This window comes from Ambystoma mexicanum, chromosome 9 (genome assembly GCF_040938575.1).
Source record: "Ambystoma mexicanum isolate Mex_15411 chromosome 9, UKY_AmexF1_1, whole genome shotgun sequence".
NCBI lineage: Eukaryota > Metazoa > Chordata > Amphibia > Caudata > Ambystomatidae > Ambystoma > Ambystoma mexicanum.
The window spans coordinates 802,912,287-802,930,566 of NC_090931.1; the positions used below are offsets into that span (position 1 = coordinate 802,912,287).

Consider the following 18,280-nt stretch of genomic DNA (forward strand, 5'->3'; position numbering starts at 1 on the left):
TCAACTTAAAAGCAGTAATAACTTTGCACTCCATCTTATTTGCCACTATTGATGCTGATAGAAGAGCAGAAATTGAAACATGGAAATCTGTGCTTCAATCTAGCTACAAACAAGGATGTCTTTACTTCACTCACACCAACAGGGAATAAAATAGTTCAGAAATGCTGTATATGAACTGCTAATTCCACCTTTACCCCAAAATAGCACCTTCAATACTACAGCTCCAGCTGCTTCAAACACCTTTGCTTTGCTTAATTTTACACATTACAAAAGATCTTCAAATAGTGCGTATAGCCCTAGTCTACTAAAGTCTCACTGATTTAAACCTTATCACCTCAAATTTTCAGGCTCTGCCTCGTAATTTGAACACTTATCAAGCCGATTTTGGCCCACCTCTCACCTAGCACACCCACTCTTATGCTTTGTGAAAAAAATCTCCTGCACTTTGATAGGGGAGAGTCAAGGGATGGCCCCCAGTAATCGGATGCCAGGGAAATGGGCAGAACTCTTCAGAATCAACACAATAACAGCTTCCCTTAATCTTAAGTCCAACCCTAAAGTGGTTTGGGGCCTTGTCCCCAATAGTCACCACTTCCACAGTATAACTTCTTCAGGTAAGTTTATGTAGAAAGAATGTAGCCGACTGTGGTGGTAATTATAAATAGTTTCCAAAGTTGCATAAAAGTTCAGTAAAGTTCAGGTGAGTACTCCACTCAATCCAACACAATAGTATAGGCCTAGGGAAGTATTCTGTAACGCAGGTTCCACCACTAAATGTCAGGTCAGAGTGAGTTAGGACGAGGACTTTACGGCCAAATACCCTATAGCAGAACTTGGAGTAAGCAACAGGTCTATACACTTACCCCCCTGGGTTGGAATGTTCCCGATTCCACGTGTGTAGGTTCAAGACTTTGTTCTAGGCTTGCTTTTCTGTTCTTGTTTTCCACCGCAAGGGTCGTCTAGATAGTAGAGACACTTTGTTTCAAGGGATTTTAGTTTCAGCTGGTTGCGGTGTACAGGAAGTTGAAGACTTCCAGTTAAAGACCCAAACAAAGACAGCCTCAGGACACCGCAGATCCAACTAAGGTCACCAGTCAGGCAGCAATAGGCGATGGTACAGTTGCGAACACTTGAGCAGCCCCAGTATAGCATCCCTTGGAGTGAGACAGTTGAAAACACAGAAGCAGGCGACTTGCGCCCCAAGCTGAAGATCTTCAAAGTTTCAAGGCTCTGCCCAGAACGACAACGGCTGCAGCAAGGTAGCCCAGGAAAGAGCTTGTCAGTCCACTGGTTGATCCTGAGACACTTCTGAAAGCACAGCAAGCATGGATCATTGAGAAGTGGTTGAGACGGGTCGTTTCCACCAGTCAAGGGGTCAAAGTACCAAGGACGGTCTTCTTGAGATCAGGCAGAGGAGCACAGCTTCACCGGGCCAATTACTGGAGTTGATTCTGGTCAGCTGCAGGGGCTGTCCTTGGGTTGTCAGCAGGCTGATCATCTTCGTAGAAGTCTTGGTTCCAATGATAGTCTGATTAGCAGTTTTATCCAAGCATCAGGCTGGGAGCAAGCCCACCAATGGTAAGGATCTGCACCATTTAAACATTCAGGGGTTGTTATCGGGAGCATCCACTAGTAACTACATCTGACTAGCAACATACTTTGTCACCAGTGGATGTGTATTGGGACTAGAAAGAAGCCCCTCCCTCTCTTACACACACACACACACACACACACACACACACGCACGCACGCACGCACGCACGCGCACACGCACACACACACACACACACATCCCCTCCTCCCACCCCCCTTTGCCCGAGAAAGTCACTGCTTTCGCCGGAAAAAATAGATTTCCAAAAAAGCAGTTCCCGACCGAAGACAGCGAATGAACATACTCCTACGTCCCGTCCCCCTTTCCTCCATACTGTATGGGCGTCCCTCGCTAGGGACGGGAGACGGAACCTTTTTCACTAGAAACATTATTTTTTTCCCCTTTAAATTTAGAAGTGTGCAGGGGTGCAGCCCTGAGAGCATGCGCTCCCCTGACTGCCCAGTGGCACCAGTCCCCTTTTTCGCATCAATGGGAATGCACCGCTTTCACCAGTGCTCCTGGGTTAGACCTTCGGCCGAGTAATTTCACGCGCTCTTCCCCACAGAAGTGTTTTTTTGTCTTCTGCTTTCTTGTCTTTTATCAGATACCTCTGTCCTCCGACGCCATGCTACTCCCCGGGGGCAAGACAACGTCAGCAGGTGTTCAGCCTGCGAGGGGCTATTCCCTATATCCTACCCCACACTCTTTGCTCTCTGCCGCCTTTGACCCGACCACGGTTAGGAAGGCTGCTCTACGTGTGAGGCGCTGACACAACGCCCTCTGAAGAACAGGCTAACTTGGTGGAGTGAGCTCTTCGGAAGGTCTCCTCCGGAGAACTTAAAAGGAATTTGTGAAGCACAAGTCCAGGCCCAAGGTAGGGCACTTTTCTCATCCGCACCCCGCAAAGGCGACTCCTTTTCCGGGAAGCGCACAAGCGGGAGGGACCTTTCAGGTTCTTGGACTGGGGCGGGACCGAAACTGCTACAACTAACGGCCGCCAGGCTGAGGGGTCACTAGATCCTACCAGTGATGTAGCTGAGGGATCGTAAGGTTCTATTAATGGCTCTATGCCCGAGGGCTACACCCTAGTACCAGACATACGCAGCACTACCGGCGACAAAGCCGAGGGCAATCAACCTACCAGGTATCGTCCTAAGGTGCAGGGTAGGCCTCAACCTCCACTGTCAAGAATCTTGGAAGAGGCTGTGTCCAGCGCAGTAAGCACCACGACACAGGCACATGGCATGCAGCTTGACAAGGTAGTCGCTGGCCCAGATAAAATGGCGGCTCACCCGACACCATCCCCCTTTGGGTAACAGGTAGGGGAACGAGTTTCCAGGTGGGACTGGTCTTCACAGGGCACGTGACCTATGGCATACCCATCATCGTCGCTGGGCACATACACCCCGCAGACAGTAAGGCAGACTGTCCAGGTCTCAGCCCATGCCTGCGCCTCCAAGCACTCCACCGGCCTGAGAAGACAGGTTTTTAAAAAACGTGTCTGACCCTCATGAGGTCTCCACAGAAGGGCGTCATCCTCAAGGATCAGGGACATGCTCCCTCCAGTTCTGCTGCCGGCACCCACGGCCACTCCACCTGTGGTTCCAGCGACTCCACCCATGGTGCATCCCCAGCTGCCCTTGCCAGTTCCCACCACGCTGGCTCCTGCGCCACCAATGGTTTTGGCAGTCTCAGTCGCCACAACAGGCGCTGGCCCCTGTCAGTACGCTGCAGCCACCTGCACCCAGCACTCCTCCAGCTGCACCAGACCAGCAGGACACCTTGGTAGACACGGATGAGGAGGAGGACCCCTACACATCGTCGGCCAAGGCCTTCCATGAGCAGCTGGCTGGATTGGCCGAATAATTGGGGCTTCCTCAGCCTGAGGTGGAAAAACCGGAGGTGGCGGTCCTAGCAGAGGTCCTCACTCTACTCTACGCCCCGTGGCTAGAACGGGGATTCCAATGCAAAAGGACGTGGTGGCAATTGCCAGAAAGGGATGTCTTAAACCCCATTTGGCGCAGCCAACCGGCATCTCGATGCCAAGTTAAGGCAGATGGAGGGGTCCCCCTCCTGCTGTCGGCACATCCTCAGCCACACTCCTCGGTGATCGTCACAGCAGCTTCACAATTGTCTGCGAGTACATCAGCCTCTGCACTCTTGGGTAAGGAGCAGAAGATCCTGGAAGCATACGGGAAGAAAATGTATTACGACGCTTCCCTGCATCTTCGTCAGTCTAATGCGCGGACCCTATGCTCGCCGCTGTCAACCAGAGACTTTGGTGGGAAATTGCAGACTTCCTTCCGGAACTTCCTGTACAGAGCCAGGCAAGCTTCAAGGTGTGGCTGGGTGAGGCCAAAATCATAGCGCAAGACATTATGGAATCCACAGTGGCGCACATTGACACCTCTGGCCGTGCTATTTGCGTCGCTATGGACATGAGGACGGCCTGGCTACGGGTGACCAAGTTCAACCCAGACGTCCAGGAACGCATACTGGACCTTCCCTTTGAGGGTGGCGACCTGTTCAGTTCCACTACGGACAGGGACCTGGATAAGAACAACAGTTCAGGCTGCCAAATCCTTATCCATCCTCACTAAGGCCACTCCTAAAACATACAACCAGACGTACTAACGTTCAGACAAAGGTCGGTCCTTCGGTGGTTTCCGGGGCTTCCAGGAACGACGGTCCAAGCAACTGGACAGGTCTTCGAGCCATCAGCAAGGTTGCGCACAAGGGCTTTTCTCAGTCCCCCTCCTCAGCCTCAGATGGAAAAAAGGCATGACACGCCCATCCAAGTCCACGTGTCTCCTGTGGGGGGCAGGCTTGCCCTTCACTCCCAATGCTGGATCCCCTCAGTAGTGTCCACGGGCTACCGTCTATCTATCCCTCCTTCCCCTCTCTCCTCCCCTCCACTCCTACAGATTGGGACAGCAACTCTGTTGGCAGAAATTCGATTGTTTGTAGAGAGTCGGGCAGAGGCAGAAGTCCCAGCCTCCCAGCGGGGTCTGGACTTCTATTCACAGATTTTCGCCATACACAAGAAGAACCAGGTGGGCTTAAGAGTTGTGTTGGACCTTTCCACCTTGAACCTTTCCCTTCCTCTTCAAAAGTTCTAGATGGTTACCCCAGTGCTTACAGCAGAGACACTGTGCTTATGAGACTGTATCTGCTCCCTGGATCTGAAGGATGCGTACCTACACGTCCCGATCTGGCAGCCACATTGGTCCTTTCGGCTTTCATTTCCAATTCAAGGTTCTACCCTTTGGACACAATTCAGCCCCCAGGGTCTTTACAAGACTGATGAACGCGTTGGCAGCCCTTCTCAGGGCCCAAGGTCACCACATCTATCCATACTTAGACGACTGGGTCGTTAGGACAGGGTCTCTGGAGGCAGTCCACCACAACTCCTCCGCCTTCATGAGTACTCTACACGAGTTGGGATTTTCCATCAATCTCAAGAAGTCACAGCTGAAACCTACACAGAATCTAACGTTCCTGGGCCTCATCTGGTATACAAGCTCCAAGAGAGTTTTTCCCTCAGTGGACAAGATCACAGCCATCAAGAGAGCCACAGACCATTTTCTCAGCAGAGCAGTGACCTCGACATGGTGGTGCCAACACCTCCTGGCCATCATGGGGCATGTCTCTTGGCAGTGCCATATACAAGGCTCAAAATGAAGCGCTTGCAGTTGCACTTCGCAGCCTCCTGGAGTCAGGAGAGGGGTTCCCAGGCGGAGCTGGTCAGTATTCCACTTCATCTCCACCAGGATAGGAGGCAGGCCCTTCCGGGAACCAGCACCGCAGGATACCATCACCACGGACTCCTCCCTAGAGGGCTGGGGTGCTACCTTGGACAGCCAGTGTCCATGGGGTTTGGTCCCATCAGGAGCAGGAGGCCCACATCAACTGGCTCGAGTTGATGGCCATCTGGCTCGGTCTCAAAGCCTTCCTCCCCTTGATCAGTGGCAAGGTGATCCTCATTCAAACTGACAGCCCCACCAGCATGTATTACATCAACTAGCAGGGTGGCACCAGTTCTCCACCGCCTAATCCCCCATGCACTCTAGCAGTCAACATTTGGGAGTGGGCTCTAGTGAACAACATGCAGCAATCCACCTCCCGGTGGAGTCCAACCTGGAGGTGGAGAGACTCAGCAGGCTGGGTGCGAACAACTACGAGTGGCAATTGAACGACGAGGTCCTTCAGGGGATCTTCGACTGATGGGGCCATCCTCATGTGGATCTCTTTGCCACCTGGTCCAACAGGAGTTGTTCCCAGTTCGCGTCCTGGCAGGGACAGGGCTGGGGCTCTCTGGGCGATGCGATGCAGATACAGTGGAACGATATGAACGCATATGCCTTCCCTCCCACTCCACTGGTACACAATGTAATCTGCAAGATAAGGGAGTCCCGGCACCTCCGTATCATTCTGATAGCTCCTTGGTGGCCAGCAATGCCATGGTTCTTGTAACTGCTCAGCCTTTCGGATCAGCCCCTGATGCACTTTCCGCTGGGCCCAGCTCACTTATCTCAGCAGGGAGGCACGGTCATCCACTCTGCCCCCCAGAAGTTAGCCCTCGCAGCGTGGTTCCTGCATATGTCACAGGCTAACCTAGACATCATACAGGGCACTAGGAGTGATGCTACTAGGAGCCAGTACAAAAGCAAGTGGACTAGGTTTTGTCACTGGGCAGAATCAAAGGAGGTTGATCCGCGGACCTGCACGTTGGACGACATGCTATCCTTCTCAGCACACCTCTCACACTTGGGGGGTGCAAGTAGACACGTGCCGCACCTATCTGGCAGCCATCGGAGCCTACCGGAACTTGGAGGAGGGGGTCTTCTCATCCTCCAACCCGGTGGTTAAGACATCTGGTGGGCCTCACCAGGCTCTACCTGCCTATCAAGAAGCCACACCCAGTGTGGGACCTCAACGTAGTCTTGGGCGCCCTGGCGCATAGACCATTGGAGCCAGTGGCATCCGCGGACATCAGGCTAGTCACCATTAAAACAGCCCTCTTGGATGGGGCTTAAATCTGCACGCAGGATCACTGAAATCCAGGCATTGGTGGCTTCAGAGCCTTACACTACTTTTTATAAGGACAAGGTGGTGCTTAGAACTCACCCCGCCTTTTTACCTAAGAGAGATACTTCTACCTACTTTCTTCGCTAACCCTAAGGACAATGCTCAAAGGTTACTGCACTGTCTAGATGTTAGGCGCGCTCTAAAATTCTAACTAGACAGAACCAAGAGCTTTCCGCAAATTGGAGGCTCTGTTGGTCACCTTCGGTGGGTCAAAGCCAGGTTATCAGGCATCCAATGCCTCCATAGAAAGATGGATGGTCTCAGCCATCAAGGAAACCTATGAAGGGCAGCACAAACCACTCCCGGCAGATATGCATGCCCACGCTATCAGAGCCAAGGCCACGGCAGTCATGTTCCAGGGGCACGTTCCGAGGCAGGTCATTACCAAGGCGGCTACATGGGCCACGCCTTTGGCCTCCTGCAAGCACTACTGCTTGGATGCCGGCTCCAGGTCAGAGGCGGCATTTGGGCAGACAGTATTAAGGAACTTGTTTGCTTAGGAGTGTCCCTTTCCACCCTGCGGCTACATTCAGTTGTAATCGCCCATACAATATGGAGGAAAGGGCACAGGACGTAGTAGTGATTATAAGTTACTCACTGTAGTGACTAACATACTCCTAGTTCATAGTCTCCTTTCCTCCATACGTCGTCCCATCCTTCCCCTAATACAACTTGTGTCATTAGGCAATAGTAATATTGTCGACGTGTCAAAGGGAATTGAGGAATGGCATCGGTGGACGGAGTCAGGGCAGCGCATGCTCCCAGGGCCGCGCCCCAGCGCCCCTCTAAATTTAAAGGGAAGAAGATTTTTTCGGATGAAAAGGTTGTCTCCCGTCCCTAGTGAGAGATGCCCACACAGTATGGAGGAATGGAGACTATGGACTAGGAGAACATTAATCACTACGGCGAATAACTTATCATTTATGGACAAACAGGTGAAAAATCGCATAACATGGCAATTTTAGGGTGCTAGCCATGTTTAGTAGCCATTTGTGGTAAGTGCAAAAGTGCACGAGAAAAAGAACACAAACTGTAAATATCACACAGCTGCCACCAGCTTGCCTTAGGCACATTATCAAAGTAACCAAATAGCAATTATATAAATAGTTATAAGGATACAAAGTATTTTAACTGCACTTCACTGTAATGTGATGTGTGCAGTTGTAAACATGCAAAGAATCATAAGTACTGACAGTCCTAGGGACTAGTCAGTTCCCCCACAAGACAGAGCAGAACGGTAAAGTAAGGCAGAAGCTTTTACTGAACTGTAAAAGTCAATCAAGGGTTTAAAAGCAAAGAGAATGGGGTCCCATAGAAATCAATGTATGTAAATGTGCAAAAAGAAAAACATTCATAACGCAGCTCTACTCTTTTCAGTTTATTTATAATCATTCATTATGCTTGTATGCAGTCTCTTAAAACAAAACATGCCCAATAGTGATGCCTATTCTGTTACACAACGCAGATATGTTTCCAGGATTCCAGGATAAAGTGCTGCTGTTTGTGCCTGTGCTGCATAGCCTCCACTGGGTTACTGCTTGCTGTTCTCTTGCATTAGTGTGCACAGAAACAAAAAGAATTGGTTGCCTACCCAATTACACTAGTTCTTCCTATAAGTCATTCAGTGCTATGTGTAATTCTGCTGGGCTACATTCTTTTATGGCTAATTTTCAACCAAAAACACAAGTTGCAGGGGTGGGTAGAGGGGGAGAAAGATCTTCATGATGTGGGAGTATATGTTGTGAAATATTCAGATGCATATTCAGTACAATGGCAAGGTTTGTATACCTTTTTAATGTTAAGGTGTCCTTACGAGGGGTACTCTTGACCACAAGGATGCATGGGGAGCACCACTAATAGCAATTTGTTCTTGCAATCTATCAAAACAAATCTGTTAAATTGCAGTAAGTGACATTCTTATAATTTTTGTTTACAGTTACAACAAGCGCATCAATGACATCCGTGAATGCAAAGAAAATGCTTTGTCCCATGCGTAAGTACTTCTATAATGTAAATGCAAGTGTGGTCTGGGATATCAGAAGGGAGTTGGTATAATAATCCCATTGGTTACCACGTCTATAATTGTAAAGGAATATAAAGCTATATCTGAGTTTGTAATCTGCTTTAGTGCCTTTGTGTCTGGTTGCCGATCATGATAAACTGTTATCACCCAACCGAAGTTGTTACTCGTTTATCGATCTCAGAAGGATGAAGGGGCTGAGTTGGCCTCACCAGAATTCGATCATGCTTTTACAGAATGTCAAATATAAACTACTAGTGCGAAAGCCTGTGTATATGGGCCAAAGTGCGCGAGGAGAGAGAGTCTCAGAGTGTCAATACACTATGTGGTATATTTGGTTGTATTTCTAAGGCACTAGCTCCCTCTAGCAGTGACAACAGGTGAAGCGGGCAGTCTCTACTGCGCATGACTGCATCAGACAAACATACGTCTGGCCTTTTATTATATTTTATGATTGTCAATGTAGTCATCCCAAGAGCTTTTCAAAGCAACCCAATGAATGGTTATTTATGTGCAAAGTGTCCTTCAACTGATGAGTTGGAACAAAGCTGGTTTTGATGAACGAACTGTAGATGTAGATTTTGTGAACTCCTGACATCTGCAGCTATAAGGAAATGTGGGCACTGGATGTAAATACAAGTTGTGTCAAGTAACACTGTCAGTGCTATTATGATGTATATACACATCCTAAATAGGGCAGGAGGGAATTTCGGAAACCATCCCATCTCTGAAAGTGTTCATATACATTCTAAAAATATCCCTGATTTCTATAGGTTGCCATATGCAGAGTATTTGAAACAGTTTCCATATCTAAGCAAATGCTAGAGTAACCTTTTATTATTCTGATTTAAGTGAATCTAGTTTAAGCTACATGAGCAGATTGAAGCGATGAAAATGGTAGCTCAAAATCTGTTGTCAATTAATTGAAATTTTAACAAAACATTTAAAAAAAGGAAAATGCTCTGGTTGGGTGGGTTTATTAAAGATTACCTAGTAAACAATTTACAGTCGCAACATATTGGTCAACATAGAACATCTTGTAACCGCAACAACATTTCTACAACACAGAGGCAGTGCTGTGCGGTGATACCAGGAGATTTTCCAGTACTTTTCAGCGACACTGGGCCTCTTTTGTTTGTGGGGGTATGATACAGCGTGCATATATGGGTTGTTGACTAATTTTACATTGTGTGTTCTGTGATTTATTTATTTTTTGCATTGTGTGTCACGCGATCCACTAGAAAAACAAACGTTTCAATTTGGATTTGTAGACTACCATACTAGTGTCTCATAGCGGAGTCGGAGAGGTGCGTTATTGGAGGGACTGGCGACGCTGCCTGTGTCTGTGCATTGTGTAGTAGAACACTGGCACTTAACGTGGCCATTTCTTACAAAGCGCTGCTACATTCTGCATGAGCTGCAGGCATCCTGACGGACAAATTCATGTTTTTCCCCTCAGTCTGAGATGGGGCCTGATAATACCGGTGGACGGCGGCTGCAGCAACTGGTACCGTTCGGGAGGGATTGGCATAGCTCTCACCTTTCATGGTCCTTCGGCAGGTGAAAGCACCCGATTTTACATTTGGCGGGTGAAAGCCCATTGATTCCTATGGGCGTGTAGCAAGCTTGGCAGGTGAGAGAGCTGCCTAAGTGGCGGGCGACACCCGCCAAAAGCGTGTGAGTCGAGAGGTATGGGATTGGGGACGGCCAGAGAGTCACAAAACGAAATGGGTCTCCAAGTCAGACTGCAGTCAGCAACAGCCGACCCCTCTGCCCTAGGAAAAATGGCATTGTGAGGTTTTCTTGCAAGTCTGTCTTTTTCTCCTATCTTAGTGGCAAAGTAACCTGTTATAATAAATGCTGATAATGTCATGATGTTGGCAATCGCTGATTGATGATTACTCCATTCACTCTTGTACTGTCTGTCTGATCTGCACTGTACTGCAATCTACTCTGCAGGCAGGGGGTCGCCGGGCGCTAGTGCGAGCTGGAGGTTGAAGAGCAGCCTGGAGCACCATCACAGTCTGAGCCAGAGGCCTGCCTTGCTGCGCTGAGTTATTGCCTTGCTACAAGCCTGGAAGTGTTTTAGTGCGGAGAAGGGTGCAAGGTGTAACAACGGGCCATAATGAATGATGAGGCCTGACAAGAGGATAAGGTGGAACAGCTTCGGCCACAAGCTTTATTGTAACACAAGCTTATGTGGAAAGAAAACTAACCAACAAAACATAATGAAAACAAAACAGATATTTTGGGGAACAAGGGATCAGGTGAGTGGGGACCCTACTCCCACGCAGGGCCAACTCGAGGCTGATCCCTGCCGCCCAACATACAAAAGCTTGTGGCATTCCCTGGACTCAGCGTGTGAGCCGTGTCCGGTTTATATTCTTTGTGTTTGGGTTACATTCTCAAATGCAGTCTTTATTTAAGTGATGACTTCATTGCTTCGCCTGCGTCCTTCATCTTCCTTCAAAGTTTCTTTCGATTTCTCGTCCCGGTGAGGCATTTGCCTTTTCCCTTTGCTTTATGTGTTTTACACCTATTTGGTGATGGCATTATTAGCCTTTCTTCTGATATATCATCCCTTTTTTGGGATTGTCCACTTGAGGGGTGTTATTTTTCCATGCATCCTGGAGAGGCATTTTGCCTTTAGCCCGATTTTATGAAACTTCTCATTTTGAGGCGTATATCAAAAAAGTAATCCTATTTTATGATTGGCCCCTTGAAAGGCGGCGTGGATAGTTCCAGTTCCTTGGTCCGTTTCCTTCCTTTTCTTGATGTTTTCTTTTAATTTGCCTCTTGTGAGGCGTTAGTAGCTAGTTAATATTTACCGACTGGCTTCCTCAACCTGGCCAGTTTACCTTGTCTTAATATTGTTCTGCTTTGTGAGGCTTTTTCCTTTTTGGTTATTTATGCCTTTTCCTCCTTAGTGGTGGATAAATGGGCTTCAGCTTTCATCAAACTTTACATGAGGTTTGGCAACCTGCCCATGTGGTTTGGTTACTTAATTCTAGTGAGGTATTTACTGGGCTTCAGCTTTAATCAAACTTTACCTCAAGTTTGGCAACCTGCCCATGTGGTTTGGCTATTTACTTAAATTCCAGTGAGGCATACAGTGAGGCATATGTTAACTTCTTTCTTTGGGTATTCCTGTGAAATGAATACCCTTTTAACTGGTGCCTACTCTATTCTGTGAATTTTATATTTTGTAATTGGTGCCTGTCCTATTTATCCACTATTCACCTTTCGGTAGTATGTCTACTTAAAGGGAGGGAGGTTGTTGGATGAGTTTTGCTTCTTGCTGCGAGGACGGCCATAGGCACTGCTCCTGCAAGTGCTGCGGACAGGGGAAAAGATGGCTGGGCGCTACCTTGTCCCCTTCAGATATAGGTCAAAATTGGCCTGAGGGCAGGTAGCCCCCTTTGAAGAACTAATCCATCCGGATGTGAGTGGGGCCTTTGATGCGAGTGTCAGGGACTGCTGTGCTGTCACCTGCCCCGTCACCCTCTTGCTGCCTGGAGCACCCAGGAGTCTGGGACTCCTTTGTCCCAGGATCCTTATGGCCCATCCTCCTCACCTGGGTGCTAATGGGCAGGCACCTGGTAGGTGCTGCCCATGTCTGCTTCCCCTTCAATTTCCACCTCCCATCTTATGCCCCTGGGCCTTCCACCTCCGTGGGAGGGGAGGCATGTAAATTGCGACTGTCTACTGTGAGTGTAATGAAGAAAGCACCATCTGTCTGTTTCCATGGGGAGTGCTGGGCCACGCTGTAAAACATATGTGAATGTATCATCCTGACCGTGTAGTGCTTTGGTTAATCACTCTTGGCTTCTTGGCAAAGTAATTTGTTATAAATGCAGTCAGATATAATACCAATCGCCGATTGCCACCAGTTTTGTATGATATGCACTGCAGTCTGCAGGCAGGAGTACTGTTACCAGTGATGGGTGGGACTCGCTTTGAGGGCACCACAGGCATGGCTGTCATTAGTTTCCCAGTTCCATGCGTGCCACTTAGTCCTGATTTGTTTCTCCAATTGCATGCTGAAAATTCACGTTTCGTTCTCCCTATTGTATGATGGGCTTAAAAGTCCCAGCATGCAGTGGGGGAAAACGGGGCTGGCTCGAGGTGTCATTCATGGTACTGGGAACTGTGGCGGCTATGCACAGGACAGAAGTTGTCCAGTAGCCCCTGCCTGGGCCACAGTATTTGAGATGACTCCTTCTGTGACTGATCACTATGCAAGTGTGCATTACATTCAGACAGTAGACCATCACAGTAATAGTAAAGGTAGGTGAAAGTCAAGTGGGGTTCTAATTAACAAGAATAGTAGCTTCGACCACTGGTAGATCAGGTACTTCAGTGTGTGGTACTCCACTCTCTCCAAATGTACAAAATTAGCTATAAAGTACCATCCAACCATGTGCTTGGGGAGGGCCGGGCTGTGTCTGAAATAATGAGCCTGCACTGCACACTTCGCAGCCCAGGCTGGTTGGGGGTATTTTATGTTTTCACACTCCCTATCATGCCTCTCTAGTTGCTGGCTGGTACGCCAATGCTTGTTGGACACAGAGAAGCAACCATACTCCTTTTAATTCACGCTCCCCTTTTCCACCTTATTCAGAAACATGATTATGAGAAGCCTGGTCGCCATGCGATGCTGCAGACCACAGTGGGAAATTAAACTCATTTACTTGATGTAGGTTCAAAGTATTTCTGGCATGTTCAATTTTACCTTTTATTAAAAAAGCAGACGCTTGGGTTGGACAGGAGTTGGGGGAGCCAGAGATTTCATGGGTAGGGCCAAGACTGGGGGGGGGGGGTAGTGTCATACCTGGCTCTAGGAGCCCACCACAGGCCGATCCCGGAAAATGGCTGCACTAAAGACTTTCTACAAACCATCTCCCTTCAGACGTGAACACCGGAAGGAAACTGCTGCAGGCGGGCTTTTCATCCGATCATAATGCCAGAGTAATGTACACAGCCTTTCTTGAGTCATTCCTGCTGCAAGTCATCTTGCAGCAGTTCCTGCGTGTTTGCGTGCCAGATTATCATTGCACTATGTAAAAGCACCTATGTTAGCTAGTGCCAGGTCAGACACATTCTGCAAGGAGGCTCCCCCTGATTTTCCTGTGTCTTGTCCAAAAGGCAATAGGTCACTCTGAAATACCTTAAGATCTGAATTCTGCCCTAGATGGCCACATAAATCCACCAAATCCGCGTTATAAATGCCATATATCATATCATATATCACCCTAGGAGTATAACTGGGCACAAAGGAGATGGACAAAGTAAATGATCCTCTTCAGTTTGTACTTTCTGCAGTTGCGATAATCACCTATGGTTTAGAATAACCCTTAAAATGTTGCTCTTTTGATGTTCTATCAAATACATTCTTGCAGTCTGTTTCTCCAAGTTCTCTTCGTCAAAGATTATGCTCATCATCCCTTTAAAAGCCAATTTGATTGTAGGCTGATGCTCCATACATTCATGTATTCCTGATCTGTCTAAATGTCACTAATTGTTTTGTGTTTTGGTGTATTTTTTCTTCCATTACGATCGCTGTAATTTCAGTTCAGTTGTATTTTAAAAGCTTTAATACAGACCCAAATTAGCAGCTTGCTTTGGGGTTTAACAAAGGCATTATTAAATGTTTATGAAGCAAATTTAATGGTGGACAATTAACTGGTGATTACCTATATGAACATAATTTAATTTTTATTTCATAATTTAGAGGTGCGACACACCGGGAAAGGCGCAAGTTTTTACGCTCTGCATTAAAGGAGCTGGCCACTGTTCTTTCTGACCAGCCTGGCTTGCTTGGTCCCAAGGTAAATATTTATAATGTCTATTTTATCATACGTTAACATTTGGTTTCAGGGCTTCTTTATGGTTTTTTGTTTTAGTTGTATTACGGATTTCTTGAGAGATGTGGATTTTGATGCACTGCAACAGTCCTATAGTACTGTCATACAGGAGTCTGAGAGCGTTTATCTGAGTCTCTCAATAAGTGTGTTTACTCTGGCATTCTACTGCCAACCGTTTGTTTCATGTGTTTGTGCATTGACCTGCAAGTGCTTATTTTTCAGTATTCTGTGATTGTTCGAAATCTCACTCTGCAATTTTCCAAACCACCCAAAACATGGTTACTCAAGAAATCTGACATTCTCTACTACACCAGACAAACATCAAGAACACCCCAATATGCTTTATAGAAATATATAGCTTAGTGATTGAGGGCTATAAAATAAAAGTATTAACTATCAGGGCAGAAGACGGTTGATGTCTGCCTGGAAAATAGGACTTTATTCCTGCATCCTATTTGATTTCCTTTAAATTAAATTATGGTTCACAAACATACTTTTGTATTATCATGATCACAAGCCTTTTTACAACTTGGTTGTGTATATATATTTCTGAGGCTTGTGGCATCTGCTTAGATCACATGCTATGCATAGGCCGACATCTAGTGGAAACTGTTGAGTATTACAGTAGTTGTTTTCGAAATTCGAAAAAAGGGACGTCGACGGGGCGTGCCAGTAATACTATCCCTAGTGTGACATCCACTGTATTCATGATCCCTCACGCGTCGAGGTCCCTCAGATTGTTTTTTTCCGCCATTGAGAGCGGTCGCTTATTGCGGAGTGCAATTTCGGCTTACGCCATTGACTTTATAAAAGTGTTAATAATAGTTAACTCTTCCTGTCCTTTTCGACCGCCGTGTCTCGACGCGGTGAAGAACTCAGCAAGGACAAGACGAACCATCGGATGAAGATTTTTGACGGATTTCTATTGGCCTTGGAAGGCCCACCGGGCTTAGGCCCTTACAGTAGGGAGAGTGGGGGTGTGGTCATTACAAAATGTATATTTCCACCCCTTTCCCTGGTCGCCCTGCTGCCTACCCCAAACATGGAGAGGGCACCGTTAAAATTTTGCCTGTCCTGTAGCAAAAAGTATACATGGATCGATCAGCACAGAGTGTGTAACCTCTGTCTTAATCGAGACCACAACGAGATTCACTGTCAAGCCTGTAAATTGCTTCGACCCAAGACCCTTACAGACCGTAGGACAAAATGTTGGGCCTACCACGCCATGCAGGTCGAGGCTGCCAGGGACGTAGAGGGAGACTCCAACACCGGCAGCAGCGATGTCCTCTCTGATGGTGAGGGTGATGGGGAACCTTCTCATTCCCCAGTGCTAGCGCCCGACCCTAGTAGACAGACCAGCGGTTCTGTTGTGGGGACGACACCCGGCGACAAAGGCACTACACTTTCCCACACCAAAGACATACCCCACGGTGATGTGTCTCACACATGCCGAGAGTCGGCGTCTAAGGCCAAATCTTTACATTTGCTGTCCTCTGGGCACTCCGAGTCTCAACTGCCTCATGACAGGCCCCATAAAACCAAGGATGCCGAGCAGAAGATCCTTTCTACTGACTGCAAGATATCGAAAGACGCGGGTAAGGCCCTTCGAGTGCCGAAACTCGACCCACACCTGGGGGGAAGCCTAAAGATCAGGACTGTCAGTTAATAAAGAAACATGTTCCCAACGGTCTAACTAAGGGTTCTAGTTCAAAAAAGTAATCCTCAAAGAGCCCTAATCACAAGGATAAGCATAATCACAGGGATTCTTACCAGAAGGATGAGAATAAGAGCCTTCAGGTCAAAAGTAAGGACAAGCCTGATGAAATTCCAGCGGAGGACATTTCTCAAGAACATGATGAAATACTGATAGAGGTGCAACAGGGAGACAGTGATTTGCCTACACCCTCCACTCCTGCCACTACTTCCCCTGGGATCATCCAAAGCTCTGCCAACTGGTCAGCCCAGGACATAGACAGAGTTATGAGCGGAATGTCTTTCTTTGCGAACTTCTTTGAAGAGCACCCCAAGGCTCTTGAAAGCTTAATAAATACACCCTCTACCACTCAGGCATCCAGTTCCAAGACTACACCTGTAGCCTCTCAGCCCTGCACGTCTTCCCAGCCGTCAGGGAAGAGATCTCTCCCCCCCCCTGCTGAGATTTATGATGTGCCATCTACTAAAAAGGCACACATCTCCACCGGTATTTATGACCTACATGCAGAGGCGGAGGAGTATCTAGACCATGATACATATTATGATGAGGATGACGTCTGGGATGAGGACAGTGATGATAATGATGACAACAAATCCGTGGTCTTTGCTATGGACTCTCCAGTCCCACAAGACCCTGATTCCCCAGGGGATAACCAGCCCTTGTTTAATGATATCCTACTCAAGGCTGCTGAACATTTTGGCATTGACACCCAAGAAACCCAGCTGGACAAGGATTTTGTCGAACATCCTGGGAGACAAGAAGGCTGTCACACAGTTTATACCCTTGCTAAAATCTGTGCAGAGAAGGATTAAACCTTCCCTAGAGATGGCCAACCAAACTAGGGCAGTGAATCATAGAATAGAAAAACTATTCCGCCCGGCACCCTCTGACCCCTTATACATAAGGGGGCAGCTCAAACAGCATTCACTGGTAGACACTACCACTCAAAAGAGAATGGCACTCCCTTGGCCTCTTCCGAAGCTCCCCCAGACAAGGAGAGCAAAAAGCTCTACACAATGGGGAGAAAGATAGCATCTTCTGCAGCTTATCAAGCCAGAATCTCTAACAATTCCATGCTGTTGGCAAGTCACAATTGCACTAGATGGGACGAGGTTATGGCCCTGGTGGATTCGGCACTGGAACCCCTTAAATCAAGACTCGCCCTTGTAGCGGCCGAAGGCAGAGCTACGGCCAGCAATCTACTTAACTTAGACGCTGCAGATAACGCTGGACGCATTATTGCAGAAGGCACTATCCTCAAGTGCCATGCCTGGCTTCGTCAGTCAGGATTTAAATTAGAAACACAGGCTACCCTGCTCAACATGCCAATAGAACCCAATGTTTTATTTAGCAAAGCAGTAGAAGATGCGCGGAAATCAGCCAAGGAAGACTGACACTCTCAAGTCCCTTGGTTAACTTACCAATAAGCAGATGGGACAAAGAGTGGGTAACCATTTTCGCCATTTTCGCGGCCAAAATTCTCAGAGGCTCCGGGTATGGTCAGATCCAGAGCTCTTCATGGAATAACAACCAGCAAGTGTCCCAAGGTTATCCTAGAGGCCAGCACAGAGGCTTTGTCGGGGAGAGGCCCCTTCAGGGGTGGAGGAACCCTTCCAAACAATGACGCCCTGCTACAGGTCCCCTCCCATTCCTCACCAGTCAGGGGATGGATTGCAAACTTCACCCACACAAGGGGGGGATAACCACAGGCAAGTGGGTGTTATCTATGGTAGCGGGAGGTTATTGCATCGAACTCCTGGGGTTTTCATCAAATCTTCCCCGCGGCAGAAAGTCATCGACAAGAGCAGCTCATCTTGATGGAAGAAATCGCTGAGCTACTCCTCAAGGACGCCATCGAGATTGTGCCGACCAACGAGGTAAACAAGGGTATCTATTCAACGTACTTCCTTGTTCCAAGCAAAATCTAACCATGCGCCCAGTATTAGACTTGCGCGCTGCAAACAAATATGTCGAGCCACAAAAATTCTGTATGACAATGCTAC

The 18,280-nt window shown here is 47.8% G+C and overlaps 1 protein-coding gene across 5 annotated transcripts in view; it reads left to right on the top strand.

Moving 5' to 3' along the window:
* The window catches only part of NCKAP1 (NCK associated protein 1), a 1,877,983-nt gene that overhangs the window by 453,345 nt on the left and 1,406,358 nt on the right, over positions 1 to 18,280 (top strand). For all 5 annotated transcript variants that reach the window (XM_069615779.1, XM_069615776.1, XM_069615777.1 and 2 more), the window contains 2 exons: positions 8,616 to 8,672; positions 14,431 to 14,527. In XM_069615779.1, the coding sequence (XP_069471880.1) occupies positions 8,616 to 8,672; positions 14,431 to 14,527 (154 nt within the window). The remainder of the gene's footprint in view (positions 1 to 8,615; positions 8,673 to 14,430; positions 14,528 to 18,280) is intronic.